At 54.5% G+C, this 23,162-nt stretch overlaps 1 protein-coding gene and 3 long non-coding RNA genes across 5 annotated transcripts in view; 1 reads left to right on the top strand and 3 right to left on the bottom strand.

Annotated features, from left to right (window-relative positions):
• Positions 1–2,953: 2,953 nt before the first annotated feature.
• LOC131517684 (uncharacterized) lies at positions 2,954–4,810 on the bottom strand. The gene is made up of 2 exons (XR_009264743.1): positions 4,725–4,810; positions 2,954–3,738 (listed from the first exon to the last, which is right to left on the bottom strand). It is a non-coding gene; the product is annotated as an uncharacterized LOC131517684 (long non-coding RNA).
• Positions 4,811–4,843: 33 nt separating this feature from the next.
• ASB2 (ankyrin repeat and SOCS box containing 2) overlaps positions 4,844–23,162 on the top strand; it is a 42,669-nt gene continuing 24,350 nt past the window's right edge. For both annotated transcript variants that reach the window (XM_058740161.1, XM_058740162.1), the window contains exons 1-2: positions 4,844–5,114; positions 18,106–18,384. In XM_058740161.1, coding sequence (XP_058596144.1) covers positions 18,179–18,384 — 206 coding nt within the window. In that variant the 5' untranslated portion in view covers positions 4,844–5,114; positions 18,106–18,178. The remainder of the gene's footprint in view (positions 5,115–18,105; positions 18,385–23,162) is intronic.
• Positions 9,146–12,666, bottom strand: LOC131517683 (uncharacterized). Its single transcript, XR_009264742.1, has 2 exons — positions 12,414–12,666; positions 9,146–9,408 (listed from the first exon to the last, which is right to left on the bottom strand). It is a non-coding gene; the product is annotated as an uncharacterized LOC131517683 (long non-coding RNA).
• Positions 18,602–19,405, bottom strand: LOC131517682 (uncharacterized). Its single transcript, XR_009264741.1, has 2 exons — positions 19,098–19,405; positions 18,602–19,000 (listed from the first exon to the last, which is right to left on the bottom strand). It is a non-coding gene; the product is annotated as an uncharacterized LOC131517682 (long non-coding RNA).

Below are 23,162 nucleotides of genomic sequence, written 5' to 3'. Positions count from 1 at the left end.
GGCCAGGGTCCCGCTGCAAGTGAGGAACAGGCCGGGATTATCAGACGCCGGAGCCCGTGCTGGACATAAGACGACACGGTGCCAACTGGGATTGCATGTGGGTGGCATCTCCCAACAAGGAAGACACCATCTGCACAGGGCTAGCCAAGCATGTCCCAGCCATGTCCCCACCAGGCCCAGGACACCCTCCGGGGGCAAGACGTTCCCTGGAGAAAGTCGGAACCCTCAGGCAGATGGTCCTGGACACCAGGATCTCGCCCGCACATGGGTCTTTCCCCAATAGCTGAGAGCCAGGAGGGACGCCAGATGGCCTCACTCTGTACCCCTGGGCAGGGGTAGCTCACACTGCCAGCCGAGGACAGTCAGCAGTTTGTGGGGAGCAGGGAGGCTCAGGGAGGCTAGTGGCTCTGCTGTTTCTTTCTGTCTTATTGGTCTGCCCTGGCCACTCTTGTCTGAAGGGTCAGTTACGGCTCTGGAAGGCCCCAACCGGCTTCAAGAGCATCACGTCCCACGATTGAGCTTGTACATCAGTTTTGCTTATTTAAAAAAAAAAATTTTTTTTTAATGTTTTTTCTTTGAGAGAGAGAGGGAGAGAGAGCATGAACAGGGGAGGAGTAGAGAGAGGGAGACAAAGAATCGGAAGCAGGCTCCAGGCTCTGAGCCGTCAGCACAGAGCCCGATGCGGGGCTGGAACTCACGAACCTCGAGATCATGACCTGAGCCAAAGTCGGACACTCAACCGATTGAGCCCCCCGGGCGCCCCAGATTTGTTCGTTTTGATGGAAACCCTTGTAAGAGCCCACGGTTCGTCCCCTTACATACATGTGGGGGCATTGGAGAGAACAGGGCTGGACCAGACAGCCCCTCGCCCGTCCCTAGGGGCCCTCATCCTGTGGGTGTTGCCCCCACATGTAGGGTATTGATAGAACATGAAGCCGTCCTGCCCCTTTGTCCCGTCTGAAGGGTGAGGGCTATGTCCCGACTCTGTGTTCTAGAAATGAGAAGATTTTCTTTCTTCTCTCCCTGGAGTTTGCCATGCCCCCACCCCTGAGCTGAGGGGTTACGGATTGTTCCAGAGGAAAGTACTGTTGGCCGCACACCAGAGGACACGGTGCCCATTTTAAAGAAAGGAAGAGAGTTGGGGATTTGGCTCTGTCTTCTCTTCAGTCCCCCCCTTCCCTTCCATGGATGCGTCTTCCTCCCTCTCAGGACTTGGCCACCTAAACCCCCTACCATGTGCCCTCTGTCCGCCCCCTACCTCCCATCCAGGGTAAGGATCAGACTCTTCTCTGTTCTTCATCTCTTGAGACCAAAATAAACTGCTATCAAGAGGCAGCCAGGGCCGGGGGCCAGGACACCAAGCCCGCAGGGGTGCTTATTTTAGAGGGTGATATTCCAGTGCTGGGTCAGAGCCTCTCAGGACTCGGCACTGACCCACATCCCAGCTCCCTCTTCTCCGCTTAGCTGGCTCTTCCTACCTCCACTCTCCCTCTCTTTCTCTCCTTCCTGGAAGAGGCATCGCTGTCCTAGGAAAAGGTGCTGCTCTTGGCATCCTCTCTGGGCCCTGCTAGGTGTGGGGCTCTATGAACTGCCCCTGCATCATATACGCGCGTGCACACACACACACGTTTAATTATGGGAATTGAGACTAAAATAAACAAGAAGGGAAGTCTGGAAGGGAGAGGCCAGGTGTGGTGTGTGTGGCTGTGCGTGTGGGGGTGGGCGGGTGGCCAAGGGTCAGGCTGAGGCTGACAGACAGGGCTACAGACCTCCCCAGTTCCGACCTGGGAGCTGTGTGGCTTGCCTGGTAGCACATACATTCAACAGTTACTTAGTGAGCACTTACTATGTCCCAGGCACTGTGGTAGGCACTGACACGCAGCAGGGAACAGAAAGACTGTTCTAGGTGGGAGAGGTAAGCAATAAACAAACGACATAAATACGTAATTGGTAAGGGGGGTGATAAGTGTTATAGAAAAAAATGAAGCGGGATGAGGGACTAGAGAGGGAGGGAGGGAAGGTTCTATTTAGGATCAGAAAATAGAACCTCCCTGGTGCCAAGTGTGAGCCTTGGGGCTTTTCCTTGGTGGTCACGTCCTTCCTCCTGCCTCCCTGCAGGTCGACCAGTTGTTTGCTTTCTGCCTCAGCATCTATCGGTCCCTCTGTTACCCACGTCTCCATGAAAATGCTCCCTGGGGGACTGTTCCACAGGACCACCTCTGGGGTCTTATACAAAGGTGGAGGCCCTGGAAGGGTTCCAGAGATCACTGAGGCCAGGGATTTTCCGATGCTCGATGTCGTTTGTCATCCGGGACGTGCCAATTAAACCTGCAAAAGATACCGCTGAAACCTATCAGAATGGCTAATATGAGAAAAGCTAGCACACCTGGGATTCTTGTTTTTGAATTCCTTTTATTTTTGAGAGAGAGAGAGAGAGAGAGAGGGAGGGGCAGAGAGAGAGGGAGACATGGAATCTGAAGCAGGCTCCAGGCTCCGAGCTGTCAGCACACAGCCCGACGTGGGGCTCGAACTCACGCACCGCGAGATCAAGACCCGAGCCGAAGTCGGACGCTTAACCGACTGAGCCACCCAGGTGCCCTGCAACCGGGATTCTTCTACGTGGCTGACAGGAATGGGGATTTGTCACTGGTATGACAACTTGGGAAAACTGGTCGCTTTACTAAAGTTGAACACATGCCCACCCCGGGGCCCAGCGACTCCCATCTGAGGTGCACGCCCAACAGAAATGCGGACACGCCCGCACCAAAAGACGTGTGCTGGAATGTTCGAGCTATACTGTTCATCATTGTCCCAAACTCCCCAGAAGTCCACCACCAGTGGAACACAGAAGCCGGCAGCTCAGGATACCGCACGGCCGTGGGAAGGGACACCCGTCACGTGGACGAATCTCACACCACATGGGAAGAAGACACAGGGATGAGGCCGTTCGGAGGACATTCAAAACAACCTTTACTGTTAGAGGTCAGGGGAGTGGTCACCCCTCCTTGGCAGGAGGAGGTGGGTGGTAGTGTAGAGATGGGGGCAAAGAGGGGTGCAAAAGTGGGGGAGGGCCGCTAAGATCCTCCCTTCGATGCAGATGCTGAGTGTCCTCTGTTTGCAAAGTTCCGTGGAGCTGTGCACCTGTGGGCTTTTTGTGTGTATGATACGTTAATAAAAAGTTTTAAAAAGTCAGTGCTCGTGCTCTGTCTCTCTCGGTCTCAGAAATTAATAAAACATTAAAAAAAAAAAAAGTCAGTGCTGTTCGGCCCTCCGCTCACATGGATTCAAGAAGAATCTCTGGGGGAAGAGTCAGGCACAGGTACGTTTCATAGGGTTCTACTGTGCGGCTTCAGGCAGGAACTGCTGACTTAGCCCGACCCGTTCGTTCTGGACGTGACCAACCTGTGACGTCAACGGACAGGCCGGCCTGTCTTTGTCTTGGGCTTTGCGGACCTTTACTGCAGTGTCAGTGCTCCCAGCTAGGATGAGTAAGGTCCAAGGTTAAGAAAAGCAAATGTCCACCAGTTTCCTTTCGGAGCCTTGTGGGTGGGGCTCTTTGTTTGGCCCCAACATTCGGATTCCCTGTTACATGGCGGGTGGGGCTGTGGCTAAAAGCACTGCCTTTTGCGTCAGAAAGTTCTGGTTCAGATGTAAACCACCACTTGTACGTTGTGGGATTATGGACAAGTCCCCCAACCTCTCTGGGCCTCAGTTTCCTCATCTGCGACATAGCACCTGCTAGGAAGGTTGTGTGGGCACAGCAGGATGACGTCATTTGTTAGTGGAGGGGTGCCTGGCTGGCCCTTCGCCCCGCATTAAGAAATCATGCTACGGGGTCGGAAACCCAAAATCCTCCGAGGCGAAAGCGCCTTCGAAATTGAAATTCAGAAGAGTATTCAGAATGGACCAAGTGACGTTTCCAGCCCCCTCCCCCACGCCAGCCTGTGGGGATGGAAGCGTCTGGCAACGTGCCAGGAGCATCCCGGACGCTCAGTGCACGTGGCCGTGGGTGCTGTCCTTGCCACCTGATGATGCTGACATCTTGTGCCATTGGGTCTATCCCAGAAACAGGGGCCCTCTTCCCTGGCCCTGGAGGAAGGCTTCCCTCCGCTGTGTGCCTGCTGGGGCTTGTCCACATGCTTGCTTGTTTGCTCCCCTACCCTCTGCAGCCCAGCCGCACCCCACAGCGTCCCGGCCCCCCGCAGCTGGATCCCTGAACCACCCTGCCCCTGTGGCATGCTCTGCCTCCTCTGCCCAGGCCCCTTATCCCAAACCCAAACCCCCTTCTTCCTCCCTCGTTTCCCTTGCTCTCGTTCCGTCCATCTTCTGCCTCCCTGCCTTCCCTTTATCCGCCCTTCTCCTCCCCCTCTTCCCAGCCTCCCTGTCTCCCCCCCTCCCCTCCCCCTCTCCTCCCCCTTCTATCAAGTCCCTCCTGGCTCCGTTCCATCCCCTGATTATCTCAGTGTCCCTCTCCCTTTGCTTCCCCGCTTTCCCCAATTATGTCTTCTTCTTTCTTTTCTTCTCTCACTTATGCCTTATCCTCTCCCCCCTTCACCTCTTCCTTCTTCTCCATCATCTCTGCACTTGCCTCCCTTCTCACGGCCCCCAGTGTCCCCGGCTCTGTCTCTTTTATTTCCCCCTGCTCGCTCCCGTTCCCCACCCTCTTTCCCCTTCTCTCTCTCTCTCTCTCTCTCTCTCCGTCCTGGGGAGTTCCAGAAACATACCCATATATGGCCTCCATGTCAAGGATCACAAACGACGACGTCACGTGAGGGCCAGCGCTCGGAGATGCTCTCTGCCGCGAGGTCCGTAATTGACGCGCTGCCGTGGAGGAACCGAAGGCGGCATGGCAGCCTCCCCCGGTGCAATCTTCAAACAGGAAATCCGAGATGCACAACATCTTAAAGTTTGGCTTGCCATCACTGGTCATGCGGTGGGCCCGAAATAAACTCCCTGCTTCAAAGGAAAGTGCTTCAGGACTGCCTGGGCAGAGCGGCCAAAAGCTCAGGGCCAGGGCAGGAGGAAAACTCAGGGAGGATGTTCTGAATTAAGGCAGTCTCAAGAAAACCCTTTTTAGTTCCCCCGAATTGGGCCCCTGTTTCAGAGCCTAACAGGTAATGCATGCTTTCAACGTTCTTACACAGACCTCAGGGAAGGTTGCTTGGCTGGGACTTAACCACTGCGCTGCTTGGTCGCGATTCTTATCATCAGACCCCTTGCCTGCGTCCCTGTCTCTAGTCTCTTGTGTCACAAAGCATGCTGGTGACTTTCACTTTGGACCTGGGGGACGTGGAATCAGCTGTGTGCACACACGTACGCATTCTTCTGGGGGACGCTCACTCACAGTCTCACTCTGAGGTGCACTTCTGGAAGTGGAAATGAAATGGGGTTATCGGTGTTGCTATTGTGGGTTCCGTAGGCCTTGGGCAGTATCCGGGGGGGGGGGGGGGACAAGTGACTTTCAGAAAGGCTTTCAGGTCAGGTGAATAGATAGCTATTTTTATGCATGGGGGCATCAGTGTCACGTACGTCCATGGCGTGCCTCTGTGTGCACAGTTTTGTGGGGCGATAGCAGCCCGGTGCGGTGAGCTGTGTCTCCAAGCTGCTCGGGGCTTACGAGAGGAAATCCAGTCTGCAAACAGAGACTGACACCATGTAGAGAATGAGAAATGCTTTGTGAGATTTAACAGAGCGCTGAGGGAATGCAGAGACGCTAGAGTGCCGTGTGTGTGTGTGTGTGTGTGTGTGTACAAGGACATATGCAGGGAGGGGACAGCTTTTGAAAAGATGGCTGGATGGATGTCACCAGGCAGAAGGACAGGGTGAGGGACCTCCAGGTGGAGGGGTAGCTGGGGCAAAGGCAGACAAGTCAGGGTGGGTCTGGGGTGTCGGGAAGTGCCAAGCGGCTACAACAAAGGCTCAAGAAGTGGGCAACACTGGCGTGGTGGGGAGGGAAGCCAGAGGGAGATGCAGATACCCCTGGCCCGGCGGGAAGATGGCACGTTTGCTGATTGCGTTGGAGCAAAGGGGGTTCAGGTGCGATCTGACTTTAGGTAGCTCCTCGGGAAGCCAGGGGAATGGAGGGGAATGAGGAAGAAGAGGGGCAGCGCTCCTTAGGGAGGACAGGTAAATGACGGAGACAGCAGGCAGGGCAGGGGCCACCCCCCTGCAGAGGGTAGCAGGACTCTCCGCCCATAAGGGAAAGCTGGGGTGTAAGTAAGGCAGGGGTGGAGAGAGCTCCTGGGGCCCCGGGGAAGAGCCAGCTGGGGCCAGAAGAGCAGCCACGGCCCCTGCCCTCGGCATCCGAGGCCTGGGGTAGAGCAGGGGTGAGGCAGCCCCAGGCAGATGCCCCAGTCACTTCCAAAACAGTTGGATGGGTCCCGACAGCTGGTGGCAGGCCTGTTTACAGCTCGGCCTCCTCCGGGAGCTGGCGGTGGCCCCCACCTGGCGCTGTTCTCGTTTGCATCATCCATTCTTGCACAAACAGGTCAGGCCCTGAGTGCCCCGGGTCCTCCACTGCCCCCACTCGCGTGACCTCATGACGAATAACATGGCAATCAATATCCGCGAGCAATTCATCAGACACGGCCCAGTGCTTGAGGTGATTTCTCTTATTGATGCTTCTCAAGGGCATCCTGAGTTAGAGGTGATCATGACTCCCATTTTCCAGATGTGGAAACTGAGGTTCTGAGAGGTTAAGGGTCTTGCCTGGGGCCAGACAGCTAGGAGGTGTTAAGTTCGGGATCAAACCCTGGCCTCTTGGCCTCCAGGGTTCACATTCAAAGCCACGGCCTCCCTGGGGCCCAGCACCGTGGTAAACAGACCCGCCCCTGGCACAGTCAAGGCATCATAAGGTCCCTGTATATTGTGGACAGGCTAGATCCAAGAGAGTTTTCCCGAAGGAGTCACAAAAATATCTCTGGACCCGCCCAATGTCCTTCCATTTCTGAGCTACAGAGGGTCAGGCTGCCCAGAGGAGGTGGCCGGTCGCAGGACTGGTTTGTATTTTTACCTTTTATCCTTAGCACCTTCTTTTGGACTAATTAATGCCCAGGAATATAATTGGCTCTTAACTTGCCTGATTTTTTAAAGAAAGGGACACAAAGGAGAGGGGTAGAAAAAGAGGAAAAGCAGGCAAACAGAGAGAAGAAGAAAAAGATTTCAATAAAGGCAGTGGGGGTGGGGAGCGAAAAACAGAAAGGAGAAAGACTTTGGTGAGACCCTGATTCAAAGATTTCCAGGCAGTACTGCGGTTGGATCCAGGTGAGGAGGGGGTCTGGGAGGGCCCTCCTGCCCCGCTGAGCCTTCCCAATGTGCAGACTGGAGCTAGGGTTTCCAGAGCCCCCTGCCCCCCCGGGGCCAAGGTGAGGGCTTATGTTCTCCTGCTGCCCAGGACCAGGCTGGGCAAGGCAGCACTTGGGTTGCAGAAGGGCAGGGGCGGTGGCTGTTGGAGTCTCAGACCTGGACCGAAGGCCCCCTCCCCCACCCCCCAGGCTGGCGGCACAGATGGCAGGGCCTGGCATTTGCTGAATCCTGGGCAGAAACTGGGTTGGGGCCTGGAATCCAGCACCCAGACCTGTTTGCAGCTGAGCCCCACTGGTGGGTCTGGCTGCAGTAGGAGAGGGACAGGAAGATGGGTCAGGAGACGTGCGGAGGGGGCTAGGGCCAGCCCCCTGCAGGGCCAGCAGGTGAGGGAAGAGCCTTCCGTCTGGGAGACTGAGGCAAAGGTGGCCGAAGGGCCCGGAGGTTCAAGCTTGGGGCCCAAAGAAATAAAATGGAAACCTGGCCTTCGTTGATGCTCCTCTAAGCTGGTGCTCACGGCGCTGCCTCAGATTGTGGATCTTTGGGTCTGTGTGGAATTAATGCTTTTCCTTGGAAAACAGATGGTTTTCCACCCACAAACAAAAAAAATTTTTTTCCATTGTTTTTCCTACTTCCCTCTCTCCTCACCCTCTTTCCTCCTGCTTTGGGTGGCTTCCTCAATGTACACCAATAAATAAATAAACCCCCAAGACTGGTTGTCAGAGATCCTCACAGAGTGAGGTCAGCAAAGGGCGCTTACCTCCAGACCAGACGGGGCCCTGGTCTCCCTGGCCCATCAGATGGGCAGAGCCGGGTGGCATGGCTGAGCGGGAACAGAGCCAGCTTTGGACGGGTTCAAATCTCTGGTCATCACCTCCTACCTGGGTGACCTTGGGCCAGTGCCCACCCCTATCTCAGCCTCAGCTTCCCCTCCTTACAATGGGGAGACAGCCTGTATGGTGGGGGTGGGGGAGACCTGCCGCCCCCCCCCCCCCCCCTCAAGCAGTTCCCCTTGGTAACTTCCAGCAATCCTGGCCCAACCTTGGAAGCCTAAAAGTCCTGGCCTGAGGGAAGCCAGGGGCTTGTAAACTGCATCAAAGGGTCGGGGATTAGCAGAGCTGGGAGGGACTTCTTAGAATCTTTAAGAGTCTGGACAAAAGGCTCAGAGTCCCCAGCAGCTGTGAGGCCCGAGAGCCAGCAGCCAGAGGCCTGTCAACACTGCCCCACTGCAGAAACCTACCCTAGGGCTTTGACCTGAGCCCCTCCTGGGGCCCCAAGCAAAGTGGCCTGGATTCCACTCCCCATCTCCTCAGGGCTGGCTCACCCCCAGCAGAAACTTGCAGAGTAAGTGACCCCTGGCCGATGCCCTGAATACTCATTGTCAGAGGGTCCTATGAGAAAGAAGGGCAGGGAGGCCAGTTCTCAACCCACTGGGCCAATTGCGACCCAGGCCTCAGTCTTCCCTTCTGCACTATGGGAAGAGCGCTACCCCACCCCACCAGGTACTGGGAAGGTCAAATGGTGCAGTGGACCACAAATACCAGCTCCCTTTATGATTTAGTTTTTCAAGCAGTAGGACCCAGGAAGGGGAGAGAACATTTGAATGATTTACAGCCATGAGCCCCCAAGCTAGAAGTGTGTCTGGATTTTCTAGAACCCTCTACAGCCTGACGGAATGGCAGATGGGAGAGAGAGGTTTTGACAGAAACTTACTGGGCTTTGCATGGAGTGGGGTCAAAGACCCTGGGGGCCAAGTCCCCGCTTCCTCGCATGGCCCCGGGCCGTCAGGATTGCCTCGGGCTGAGGCTCATGTGATCTTTGCAAGAAACTGAAACTTTTGCAATTGGCAGATGGGTAGATTATGTATGACATATACCGTATACGCTTGTAAGATAGATGTGCACATATCCCCATGTACACATATACACATAGACCTTCTGATTACATACATGCGGCCTTCAGTGTGACTCCGGCCTTTCCTCAAACCCACAGAACAGAGGGATGCTGCTGTCGGCTACATGGGGGGAGGACAACGGTCAAGTCTGATGCTGTAGGCTTTCGTCTCTTCCTTGTCAGTTTCTCCCTGATGTGCCTCTGTTTCCTCATCTGTAGAATGGGAACAACAATACTCATCACAGATTTATCAGGTGGCTCAAACTCACAACGTGTGTGAGACCATAAATTAACTGCAGGGGAAGGCATTAGGGGGTGGTTTCGCAAACACACATTGCGATCTGCAGTGACAGATGTACGCGACAGTGTGCTGTGTACGAGCTAAACCGAATGGTGAACACGCCCCTCTCACACCTGAGAGACGCTTGTGGACACTGAGGAATACTTATGCCACACCTGTCATTTGTAGGCTGTCGCCTCGTGTATAAATTCAAACCCGCGACTGAGAGGAGAGTGGAACAGGTTGTGACTCCTTCCCGAAGCTCCTAGGACAGCGGGTGACGCGAGCAGGAAGAGTGGAGGGGGCAGGAGGGACCCTGGGGAGCAGAGGATTTGCAATGAGGGGACAGAATCCAGCCTGGGTGCTGACCCCATCACTGACCCAGCCACCCGGTCGGCGGCCACAGCCACAGCCACAGCTTTACCTCCCGACCACAGCTGTCAAGAGAAGGCTGGCTCGCTGTTGCTGTCGCTCTTTTTAAATGGAGGACGGCGTAGGAGAATCCAAGCCCCTCAGAAGGCGCCTCCTTGGAAACTGCCAACTGGGAACGAGGTCCAAGCGAACGTCGTCCCAGCAGGGATGAGTCAGAGCAGAGAGTCACAGCATCTTGGGAGCCATTGAATGACATTAGACGATTTTCCTGGGCCACTGGCTGCGTGCCAAGTGCTATTCTCCGCATGTATACACGTTACCTCATTTCGTCTGATGACGCTTCCAGGGGCTGTATGCTCTGATTATCTCCATTTTACAGATGGGCCAAGTGAGGTCCCCGGGGTGGGGGAAGTAACCTGCTCCCCATCGCACAGCCAATAGGTGGCAGGGCCAGGGCTGAACCCGGGCCGTGGGACACCCGTGGCTGCACCACCTGCCGGTGCAGTGATCTTGACAACAGCTCTGCTTCCAAGGTTTGACTCATTCATTCATTCATTCATTCATCCAGCATTTAATAAACATCTACTGTGCATCTGGCCTTGGGTTACGTCCTGGGGTCATGACACGAATGTGATAGAGTCATGCAATTTGGAAGTTTCTGGATTCTATGGGGAGATAGGCCCAGAGCAGGCCATTAGAGCAATGGAGGCAGCTCTGGATGCCTCAGACATCAGATCAGGGAGGCTTCCTGGTGGAAGAGATGCTCGAACGGCATCTGGAAGGACGGCTGGCCATGTGACAGGCAGGGAAGGGCCGGGAAGGTGGATGCGCAGGGTTCGGTCTACGAACAGCCTCACGTCTGGAAGTGGCTTGCCCCGTTCATACTCCTGACCCCGGTCCCTGGTTGAGAGGCAGCCTGGGGTGCTGGATGATGGCTGCCAGTTCCCCTCCTTGGCCCATGCCCTCCCAGCCACGCCCCCGTCACCAGTTTTCCGATAAGACACCGACGGAGCCACTCCTCCCACCGCAGCTCCCAACAGCCCCGGGACCCTACCCTCCGCTCCGGAGCCACGGCCCAGGCAGCCCCTGGCTGGCAGCGAGCTGGGATCTGTGGGAGGGAAGGGACTGAGGGCAAGAAGAACCACTTTGTAAATGCTATTGTTTCATCCTCAGCACAGCCCTGCAAGGGCCCACGTCTGTGTGCCCATTTCACAGATGGAGAAGCTGAGGCCCAGCTTAGAGGAACACTGACTATGGATGGGCCGGGTGCTGCTCAGAGTGCTTTGCGTGTGCTAAGTCAAGGAACCTTCAGAGTCGCTGTTGTCCCATTTTACAGATGCCACCTGGAGAGAGAGCTCCACTGGAGCCAATGTTTGGGGTGCTGCAAAGGGGGCAAGAGAGGGGCCCCCGGAGGCCCCAGGGGTGGCCCTGGTCTCTCCTTTCCAAGCTGGTCTTGGACCGGCTGCCCTTGAACTCCCCTCCCTCTGCAGGCCCCTCGCTTCCCCGGGTAAAACCACCTGCCTCCTGCTTTCTCTGGGAAAGGGGGCTATTTGTTATCCCAACCAGCCTCCCAAAAGGTCCCGAGGGAAGGCTGGCCTCTCTCCAGGACTCAGGCCCAGAAGGTGGCGCAGCCCTGGGCAGAAGCCTCAGAAATCAAGCTAGGCAGCAGGCAGAGAAAGGAAACTGAGGCCAGAAGAGGGACAGGGCATCTCCCAGGATCAGTGTCCCTCTCTCTGACATGACATAGGCACTCTTATTAAGTCCGTTTTATGGACAGAGAGCTCGGGATTCTAAGGGATCACACAGCTAATCACTGGCAAGGCTGTGACTTGAATCTGGTCAAGCTGACCCCACAGGCTGCTTTATAACTGCCCCTGCCGCTGAGACCGAGCAGCGCCAGCCGCCTCCACCCCCCACCCCCACCTCCTCCGCCAGGAGACAGACCCCAGTGTCCCTGGCAGGCATCCCGGGCCTGTAACTGCTTAGGCCCAGGGCTGCAGAGTCCCCTCCTGAAGCTCTCCGGGGCTGAGACCCTCTCCCTCGGGGTCCCTTCAAGGCCATTGTCTACCTCGCCTGTCGGTGTGCACCTTCCTCTGGGTAGGTCCAGGGCCTGATGCGGGCTCCCTGCCCCGGAGTAGGTCAGGCATCCTGGCTGGAGGACGATGGCAGTGTTACCCCCGCCTGGTCCGAGCCGATGCGCGTGCTGGTTACTTGGATGGCGTCCCTGGAACACCGGAGCTCCAAATCCCAGCTTTCCAGCTATCTGTCCTTCCTTGTGTGAACCTTTTCCTTCCCCTTCCTGAACCTCAACGGCCTCATCTGTAAAATGGGAGCAACCACACAGGGGCATCAAGTCCTTTCAGAAGGAGTGGAGGTATAGAAGAATTAACGTCAAGCCGAGGGAAGACGTTCCTACTTTCTAGAGCTGTTGTCAGGACAATGCCATGAAATAACTGACAAGTCTCTGGATGCCACCAGACCTGTTGGGGAGGGTCTGGGCCACACCTGTTGGGGGGGGGAGTCTGGAATTGGCTGTAGGGGACTGACAGGTCCAGGTCATGGTTACCTGGCTCCTCCCACAGGCGTCTGGTCAGGAAAGGGGCCCAGGAGCTGGGTGCTGTCCTTACGCCTCTGATCAGCTCATGCCAGGCTGCAGGGCCAATGGCTGCGGGAGGGGGTCCTGTCGACTGCTTGCTGGGCCTCCTACCCAGACACTGCCCCCGCACAGGCATCGGCTTCTAGAACGTGGTGAAGTGGGTGGTCTCATTCCCATTGTTACTGATAAAGGAACTAAGGCCCAGCAAGGGGAAGTGATTTAAAGAAGGTCACACGGCTAGTAAGTTGCAAATTGAAACTAGACCTGGGGCTTCTGACATCCGGATCTGAGACCCTTCCCCTACCACCGGGTTCCTTATTTCCTCATGACTAACGCTAAGCTCTTTGCATATGGTAGACCTGTTAAGGTGGCCATAGGGGACCCTTGGGGACAGGGAGTTTGGGGTTTAATAGCACAAACACAAACCAAATGTCTCACTGAGTTGTAGAGGCTAAAGAACCAGAACAGCACTTGGAAACCCAAAACTCTCTGTTTGCAATGGGAAACTGAGGCCCAGAGAGGGGCAGGGACTTGGCCAAGGTCACACAGCACTCTAGTATCAACATGGCTACTATAACCCAGGTCTCTGTCTCTCTCCAGTGTCTTCCCCCTTGTCAACCTGGCCTGGAGCAGATGCCCTCAGATGGGGGCACGACGATGCCCGGCCAGGTGCTGGGCACCAGCCCTTCCAGTCAGTGTAGCACCACATGTGCTGATTCCTGCCTTGTGCCAGGTCGGGGTGGGTCGAAGCCTGACCCTGGCCCTGGGGCAGCCAAGGGGGTCACCTCTCACTGGGCAGAGCCCATTCCCCACCCTCCCGAAGGTGAGCTGGGCCCACCCAGACCTCAGGCACAGGGAAGCAGGGCGCCTGGGTCAGCTGGGCTGGGGACCCACATGGTTGCACAGCGCCCCTGTGGGGACCAGAGGATCAGAGGACGCACTCTAGGCCATCCTGATATTTAACAGGTGGAAAAATCGAAGGCCAGAGAGAAGAAGAGAGGTGCTCACAGTCAGTTGTTATGTGAACCTAAATCTCTTGATTCCCCGTCTTTGGCTATTTTTACGATACACAAAACTAATGTTGATGCTGCTACAAAAAATCAACATCCCAAACATCAGGCACAAAATGATTCTGAGGTCACAATGTCCCTTCCCCTCCTCTAGTGTGGAAAACCAGCATGGCCACCTGACATGTTGATCGAGAAAAGGGTTCTCAGCCCTGGCTACGCACTACAATCGTTAGGGAAGCCTGGAACATTGCAGTGCTTGGGCCCCAGCCCTGGAGGCTTTGAGTCCATCCATCTCGAGTGAGACCAGGGCCTTGGCATGTTTTCAAGACTCTTGGCCAGACCTGAGAACCATACTTTAAGATGATTTTGACTGCATAAAAAAAAAGCCCAACTAACACTTGCTTAAAGCAGAAGGATCTTCAGTCTCTACCTATCAAGCCAGAGAGGGCAGACCAGCATTGGTTCAGGAGGTCAACAATATCATGAAGGACCCAGAAGACCTAACAACGTTCACTCTGTCAAACTCATGGTACCGGCACTTTTCCCCTCATGGTTACAAGATGGTTGCCGCTGCTCCAAGCATCAAGTCCTCCAAACACAAAGCAGGGGTGTGGGTGAGGAGTTATTTTCCCCACCGCTGTCTCTTTTATTAGGAAGATGAAGTTCTTTCTAGGAGGCCCCAGCAGAATTTTCTTTATGTGTCTTTGGACAAAGCTAGGCTATAGATCCACCCTAAACGAGTCACTGGCCAAGGGGGTGAGATCATTCCAACTGGCTTGGAATAATCATGATTCATCCATGGGAAAGGGCACTCTGTTGTCTGAAGAGTTCTGCTCGGGCACTGCTCTGTTGTCTGTTGTTCTGCTGTCAGAGGAGACGGGGGAACTGGCTGTTGGGTAGGCGGTCATGAGGGTGCAGTAAACTTTAACCAGGCATTCTCTTCCCATGGCCTCGGGAAGGGGACCCAAGGTCAGGTCCACACGTGAACTACTGACCACAGCCCAGAGGGAGAAGTTGTAGCAGCAGAATACTTCTTGGAAGAAACTAGGCAGGCATCCTGGAAGAAGAGGCACACTCGATCTGGGCCTTGAGGAGTGAGAAGGGATCCTGAGGAGTGCAGAAAGGTGGAAGATGAGTCGGCACAGCCCAAGCAAGGGCGCTGGGGTGGGAGCCGCAGGTGGGTTGGGGGAAAGGTGCGTCTTCGCCTTACCTGGAAGGTCAGGTGTGCTGGGGGAATGGGCGCAGGGAGAGTAAGAAATGGATTCAAAGGGCTGGAAGTCCCGGGCAACAGGTGCAGGTAGAGGAGGGACTCGGTGAGGTCTGGGGTGTGGGTCCTCAGAGGGGACGGTGGGTGGGTGGGGCTGGGACACCGCCGTGAAGGCCGCTGCCGAGGCAGGCAGGAGGAGATCCAGGCCTGAGCCAGCCAGGACGGGTGGAGAGAGGCAGACAGAGGCGAATGAATACCAGCGAGACTGAGGCAGGGCACAGAGTCATTTTTCCCAAATGCCTGTGTGCCGCTCGCTCGCGAACCTGCTGCTGTCTTCAGACCTGCAGCCTCCTCTAGCTGTGCTTGAAAAGCCCAGACCTGCTTAATAATAACTTTGCTAGTGCCGGATGGAGCAGTCGTTGTGACCCTCAGGGCTGTTACCAGAATTAGAAGGGTATCTATCAATATCAGGGTTATTTTTTTTAAATTTTTTTAATGTTTATTTATTTTTGAGACAGAGAGAGACAGAGCATGAACGGGGGAGGGTCAGAGAGAAGGAGACACAGAATCCGAAACAGGCTCCAGGCTCCGAGCGGTCAGCCCAGAGCCCGACACGGGGCTCGAACTCACGGACCGTGAGATCGTGACCTGAGCTGAAGTCGGCCGCTCAACCGACTGAGCCATCCAGGCGCCCCTCCTGCTTTATTCTTTATTCTTCAGTTTTTCTCCTAAGTGGTGGTTTCCAGTCACCTGTGGAGCTTTTCAATAGAGGTGTCATCCCTGGGCCACACTCCCAGAGATTCTGACTTCATTGGTCTGAGACAGGGGGTCCCAAGCACCAATACTCTTTAAAACCTAGTTTGTATACTTTTTAATGATTTTACTTTTTTATTCTTTTTTAAAATTGTTATTATCCCTTTCCAATAGGCTCCATGCCCAACATGGGGCTTGAACTCACGACCCCGAGATCCAGAGTCGCGTGTTCTGGACCGACTAGAGCCAGCCAGGCACCCCTACTTTTTAAGTAGATGTGTTATTGCAGTATGATGTGCTCACAGAGGTGTGTAAATAAAGATCACGCTTGAACAGGTTCCTCGCAAAGAGAACCGACCAACCATGTTGCCACTTAGCTCAAGAAATACCAGGGGTGCCTGGGTGGCTCAGTCGGTTGAGCGTCCGACTTTGGCTCAGGTCATGATCTCGCAGTCTGTGAGTTCGAGCCCCGCGTCGGGCTCTGTGCTGACAGCTCGGAGCCTGGAGCCTGCTTCAGATTCTGTGTCTCCCTCTCTCTCTGCCCCTCCTCTGCTCATGCTCTGTCTCTGTCTCTCTTTCTGTCTCACTGTCAAAAATAAATAAACTTTAAAATAAAATTAAAAAAAAAAAAAAAGAAATACGGTGTGGTTGGCTCCCCAGAAGTCTGGCCCATATGTCTTCCCAGTTAGTAACCACCAAAGGTCACCATTGTGACTCCTGTCACCACAGTTTAGTCTTCCTGTGCTGCCACTTGGTATAAACGAGTCATGGATAGATGCTCTTTATGATCCAACTTCTCTCGCTCGCTATGCTTTGTAAGAATCGTCCCATTGTGTGGAGTGGTGGTTTGTCTATCTTGTTGGTGCATCACGCGAATACACCCCAACGCGGTCACCCATTCAACACTCAACCCATTCAAATGTTCAGAGACACTTAGGTAGTTTCCACTCAGTTTTCTTATGAATGGCACTGCTATGAATATTTTGGGGCTTGTTTTATGGTGAATACATGTACATGGTTCTTTTGACCCTAGAGCTGGGACTGGAATTTGGGGGTCACCGGATGCGTCTGTTCAGCTTTGGCAAATGCCGTCAATTTTCCAAAAGGCTTTTTACCATCTGATACTCCTACCAATGGTGGTGGGTGATCCGGTCGCTTCACGTGCCCCGCCCCCACCCCCCAACCCTTGCTATTGCACATCTTTTCCATGTGGGCCATTCTGTTGGGTAGACAGTGGTGTTGTATTAGGATCTTAATCTGAACGGCCTCCCAAACATGTGGGAAGTCCGGCATCCTTACATCTGGTTCTCGGCCACTTGGATACCCTTGGGCATCGGTTAGCTGGAGCCCCAAGGATGCTGTGTCACGAAGCACCCCAACTCAGCACTTATTCTCATGCTGTGGGTCTGCGGGTCACTGCAGCTGGGCTGACGTGGGCTTCCGGTTGCAGTCTCGGCTGGGGGGGGCTCCCCTGTGCGGGTTGGGCTCAGGCTGCCCCAAGTAGGTCCACTCTGGGGCCCGGCTAACGGGCAGCGGCTCCGGGGCGACACAGACCCCACTGCACGTGCACACGTCAGTAGCCGCTTTTTCAGGTTTACCAACGTTCATGGGCCAGAGGAAGTCACGGGGCCAAGCCCGATCTCAGCGGGGAAGGGAACAGGGATACCCTTGCCTCCGGGGAGCGGGGAGTGAATATTTGCTAAACACACCAAATTATAGCACTGGTATTTGGGGTGGTTTTCAAACGGCCTCATGGGTTCTAATGTTCCGCCAGGGCTGAGAACTACTGACCCACGGTCACACTGCCTGTTCGCCAGTCAAAACAGAAAGCAGGCTTCGTTGATTTGACTTTATTTCCGAAAATGAGTTGATTCAACCAAAGTCCACTTCTCCCCGAGGCAATTTCTTTCAAGAAGAGAGTCCTTGGAATTCACAGGGCAAATCGTTTTAATGATTGATTTTAACTAGGTCCTGCGGACCCAAGGGGCAGGCCCATGTCTGATTGATCTCTAACGTTCTCAGCCCCGGCCCAGCACAGAGACCAGGAGACGTGCTGGAATGGGAGGCTGTTGGAAGGAAGGAACATAGACAGTGTTGTGTAATCTCGGTGACGGCAGGGATTTTTGTCCGTGGGCATCATTGTTATATCGCCAGCGCTTAGAGGCACACCTGACACGGAGCAGGTGCTCAATAAATACCCTGTCAGTGAAGCACGTGTAGACAAGCTGTCTGGGACGGAAAAATGAATGGTGGGCAAGCGGATGGTTGGTTGCATAGAGAGATGTAAGAGCGGGTGAATGGGAAGGTGGGTGGATACATGGACAGGTAGGTGGACAGATAGATCAGGGGACGGGTCACGATCGGTTGGATGGATGATTAGGCGGTTGGATGAATGGACAGATGTAGATGGGTAAATGAGTAGGTGGGTGGACAGATGGCTGCACGGGAGAATGAATCGACGGGCAGATGGGCGAACGAGCGGATGGATGGCTAGACAGGTGGGTGTGTTGATGAGCAGACGAGTGGATGGAGAGATGGGGAGCTGAATGGATGTTTGAGTGGATCACGTGACAAAATGAATAGCTAAACAATGATCGTGAGCTTGCCAGAGGAAAGCACAGCCTTCCCTGCTGGTAAACATAACTCTCTTGCCAAGCTGTTAGTGACCAGGATGGTTTCGGTCTCGTCACAGGGCTTTCTGACTTACTGCTTTCTCCTCCCCTCGGAGTGCCTCTTCTGGAGGCCGGGGTGAGAGGCAGAAGAGAATGACCATGGAGATCAGCGCTCGGGGCGGACAGCGTACCATCGGGAATGAGGAATACAGCCTGTATAGCAGCCTGAGCGAGGACGAGCTGGTCCAGATGGCCATTGAGCAGAGCCTGGCTGACAAGACTCGGGGCCCAACCACGGCTGAGGCCACTGTGTCCACACGAGCCAACCGCCAACCTGCCCATTTCTACCCATGGACCAGGTGAGCGAGGAGAAGCCAACTAGGATACCCGTGAGGTGCAGATCCCAAACGCTGCTAACCCAAGACCAAAGCCTCGGTCTGTAGGGTACCTTTTTACAGCTTAAAGACTCACGTTTGTTATCGAAACTTACCGAGGTTTGACAGGCCAGGCACTCTAGTAGGCGCTATACTCGCTTCGCCTCATTTAACCCTCTTAAAGACCTTCCAGGAGGCTCTCTGTTATATTCCCATTTTATAAACGAGGACGCGGAAGCTCAGGGCTGGTAACTAGTCCCAGGTTGCACAGCTAGTAGATGGTGTTGCGGAGACTGGAACGATCCGGTTCCAAAGATCATGGCTCGGCTTTGTACCACTGGCTTTATATGTGAATGCGGTGGGGTTGATGTTCTGCGTCCTGGGCAGAGCTCCCCACCTTACCGATGCAGTCTTCCTGGGAAAACACGTCTGAGAAGCGAGGGACATTTGCCCGGCAAAGTCACCCATTCCTCCTTGGCTCTGGCTCCCCTGTCTCAGCAGGACCTCAATGGCAGGACCTTCTGGGGCAGCACCGTAGAAATATGATGGGAGCCACCCCCGAAGTTCCACACAGGCAATTCTGAATCTCCTAACAGCCACACTACAAACAGAAAGACAAAGAGGTGAAATCAATTTAGGTGGAAAATATTATCATTGCCACGTATCCTCAATAGGAAAATTACGAAGGAGACTTTTACGTTCTCTTTGTCCTACCAAGTCTTTGGAATCCAGTGTGCGCTTTGCCCTCACAGACCATCTCAGTTCAGGCTAGCCGCATCGCCACGGCTCACCAGCCACATGTGGGCAGCACAGGTCTAGAGGGTACCTTCTTTGCAGGAGGTGGGAACCAGAGAGGTAATCAAGCATTGGATCTTAAGATGCTTTTAGGAAGGAAAGCTGTGTTTAAAAATGCTCTGTTCCTCACTGAATCTAGGTCAAGTCCGTATTTGGGGGGGTGGTGGTGGGTGGAATAGTTATGTTCTGTGGCCTCAGGACATGGGCCTCAAATCTCTCAGGGTCGTGAGTTCGAGCCCCTGGTTGGGCATGGAGCCTACTTAAAAAAAAAAAAAAAAAAAAATCTCATTGTCTCCAGCAGCCAGCTGACTTTCTGTGTGGCCTTGGGCAAGTCCCGTAAGCTCTCTGAGCAACAAATATCCAGTCTCAGGTGACAGGGTTAAAGGTGGGTGGTGGGACATCCCAGCCCTGTCCTGATGATAGCCACCAGGCGCTCCCCAAAGTGACTTTGGCCCTTGCTGAGGCTGGACCTCCTCTGCCAGGCAGATTGGGCAAAGACTCGGGCTGCCCTACACCGAGGAACCCCTTCTAAGGGGGAAGATGGGCAGCCTCCTTGGGCGGCGGGAAGGAGTAGGAGGCACCAGGTTACTGGGCTGCACCTTGAGGGTGTCCCATTCTGGAACCCAGCCTTAGAAACAGAAGTGACTTCATGGCCGGTGCTCTGGGAGGCCCTGGTTCCTGTTCCGGCTGGTTCATCCTAAGTCAGACCAGAACATCCCCTGGGGTATCTGCAGCCTTCTCCCCAGTGTGGGGGGGCCCCACCCCCCGGCCTCCTGGGGACACTTACAAACGTTAGAATGGAGTGGGCTCGTGGGGTCCGGACCCTGACCTCCTCTTTCCTCTGGTGGGCAAGGAAGGACAGACCCACCATGGGACACAAACCCTTATCCAGCCTCCTGAGACAAAAGCTCTCACAGAGGAAGGGAAATGACTTACCCAGGGTCGCACAGCCATCACCTAAGTTCCAGGCACAAGTAATACAGGGGAGGGGATTCACCCTGCACCTTCTCACTCCTGATGGGAGCTGAAATCTCTCAGATTCAGCTCTGCCCTTTCATCTCTGGAAGACGGGCAGGCTTGGGTCCTGCTGGGGAAGCCCATGCCTCCCCCAACCCCCGCCCCGCCCCAGATGCACACTGAGTGCTTTCCATGCGCCCAGCACACAGCCTTTCAGCTAATCCTTCCAAAAGCTGCGCAAGGTGGACATTTCTGGGCTCGATGTTATAAACGTGCGCACAGCAGGACCAGGAACAGAACCGACGTCTGTCCCGCTCTGCCGCTCGGACGCTTAACCAGCTCTGCCCATCCTGCAAAGGTCTCTTTCCGTGCCTCTCCTTCCTCTGCTTTGAAGTGGGGTTTGGGTCTCATTACAGCCACCTCCTACCCACAGAGTTTCAGGGTCCCCAATGGCGAGAGACACGCTGGTTTGTGCCCACATTCCCAGACATGGCATTTCAAGAAGCACAGGACCCAGTAGAATCCTTTTATCCCCAAATAGCAGACTCGCCATCCAAAGCCCAGAGCAGGTGTCGGGACAGGACATCATACATGTCCCGGGGCTCCACATGGCTGGCTCCTTCTCAATGGAAGGTCACCTCCTCAGCAAATCCTGCCTGATCACCCTTCCAGGTCAAACAGGTCTCCCCCTTACTCCCTCCCTTGGCTGTTTCCTTCATCGCCCCGACTATGACTTACAGTTTCCTTGTACTTGTTTCGGCCACGAGGGCAGGGGCCTCACTCATCTTCCTTCCTGCAAAACCTCTTGTCTAGCACACAGCTCTTGGCCCATAGCAGCCACCAAATGGCTGTCTGTGAGCGACTATTGGGTGAATAAAGGAATGTATAGAAAGGTAGCAGAGTAGAGTGGAAAGAGAAGTGGGTTTGGAGGTTCAAATCCTTCTTCTGTTACATACTGGCTGTGTGACCTTAGGCAAGTTACTTAACCTTTCTGAGTCCCAACAATCCTATCCTTAAAATGGTAATAACAAAAACTTGCCTAGCCGACATGCAGTGTTCTTATGAAAAGCAAATAAAATGGCACCTTCTTCACATCTCCCGGCTTGAGTTGACCTTCCCCCACCTCCTCTCTGAGCACCCAGAGCGCCCACGTCATGACCGCCTCTGTTTCATGGACAAGCTTTTGCGTCACTATAGGAAGGCATTATCTGGACTCCTGAGAGTGTCCCCAACTATACTATAGAACCTCTTTGGGGACAGGGAGCAGATATCGCCTACTTTGGTATCCTCAATGCCCGGCAAAGGGCCTAGATTGTTGTAGGTGCCCAAGAAATGTTTTGAGGCAAATAACTGCATTTCAAAACCAATAAAATGCTCTATAAATATAATTTATTGTTTTCACCTTGTGACCAAAATGGCGACTGTGGACGCAAAGGTCAACTGAGACTTCGGGGTCCTAGAAATGAAAGCCAGATCCACATCCCAGAGAAAAGATAACGTCCCTTCTAAAGCCATTTTTTTCCAATTTGCTTCTCTCCCACCACGATGTAAGGGATGAAGTCAGAAACATGCATAGGGATCATCTGCTGAACTTTGGCCCCCTGAGGGCTCCCTGAAAGGCAGACCCAACTTCCCATCCCATGGAGAAGTAGGGTTCATGCAGCCATGAACCAGAGAGCCCAAGGTTACGATGATGGACCAGCCCACAGTGGGCCCAGGAATCTGGGTCTTCCCAGTCTTTAAACTTCTGCGTGTTTTTTTTTTTTTTTATTAAAAAAATTTTTTTTTTCAACGTTTATTTTATTTTTTGGGACAGAGAGACAGAGCATGAACGGGGGAGGGAGAGAGAGAGAGGGAGACACAGAATCGGAAACAGGCTCCAGGCTCCGAGCCATCAGCCCAGAGCCCGACGTGGGGCTCGAACTCACGGACCGTGAGATCGTGACCTGGCTGAAGTCGGACGCTTAACCGACTGCGCCACCCAGGCGCCCCTCTGCGTGTTTTTAAGGTTACATTTCTAAGACGACAATGGAGGAAAGCATAAAGTAGAAATTTGTTTGGGTTGATGTGTGCACAGGCTGCAGAGGATTCAAATCAAACCACCCACACTGACCGTGCTCTTAGGAGGTGCCAGGTGCCTTCCTGGCACCTGGAAGTGAATCAGGCCTCGTCCCTCTCCTCCCCAAGTTTGCAGTCTAACAAGGGTCCCAGATGTACACAATGGCCCAACAGGAAGGCCGCGGCAAAGAGGCTTGCCTCAGTTTCAGAAGGACACAGAGAGGGTCGATTCCCTTAGTCAAGCAGGTGAGTTTTGCAGGATGAATAGGAGTTCACGAAGTAGGCTGGAGGAAGCAAACTTCTTTGAACCTCTGGTTTGAGCCACCGGTGTTCAGCCGGGTCCAGCCGAATTTAATGCCCTCCCTGGGGTTGTCAGCTCTCGGAGAAGTTGGGGAGCCTTGTCATTGCAGCCCAGGTCCCCACTCTCCCTGAGCCTGACCCGTGTCTGGAGTAGGGGCCAGGACGTTTGGTGACAGTGCTGTACTCCTGACCCCCAGAGCTGCCGCCTACGTGAAGGACAGGGGCCCTACCTGGGCCTCTTCCAGGGCATGACCTGTGCCCACATCCTGCCAGGTTTCTCTTACCTCTGATGACTAACCCCGGTGGTTTTCTCTGCTGGGAATTCCCCCCCTGCCTCGGGGCTGAGGGGAAGTGGGGCCCGCAGCCTTGACCGGACCGGCTCCCCATGTAGCATGAGGCTCAGCTCAGCACTCGGTTGCTCTGAGCGCTTGCCCTGCCCATCCCCCTAAAGCCGAGTTCACGACTGACCACAGGGTTCCCGGAGGAGTCCCTGCTCTCTTTCCCCCCTCCCCGGAGACTCTATGGTCTGCATCCCGGGCCCTGGCACAAGGCTTGGGACGGAGCAGGGAGTGGGAAACTCATGTTGCGCGGGACTCGGTCTGCCTGCTTCCTCCTCTGCGAAGCGGGAACAACATCCAGCCGGTGGGGAGGAC

This window comes from Neofelis nebulosa, chromosome 7 (genome assembly GCF_028018385.1).
Source record: "Neofelis nebulosa isolate mNeoNeb1 chromosome 7, mNeoNeb1.pri, whole genome shotgun sequence".
NCBI classification, from domain to species: Eukaryota; Metazoa; Chordata; class Mammalia; order Carnivora; family Felidae; genus Neofelis; species Neofelis nebulosa.
The sequence above is the reverse complement of the archived record's forward strand: the minus strand, read 5'-3'. Positions and strand labels throughout refer to the sequence as shown.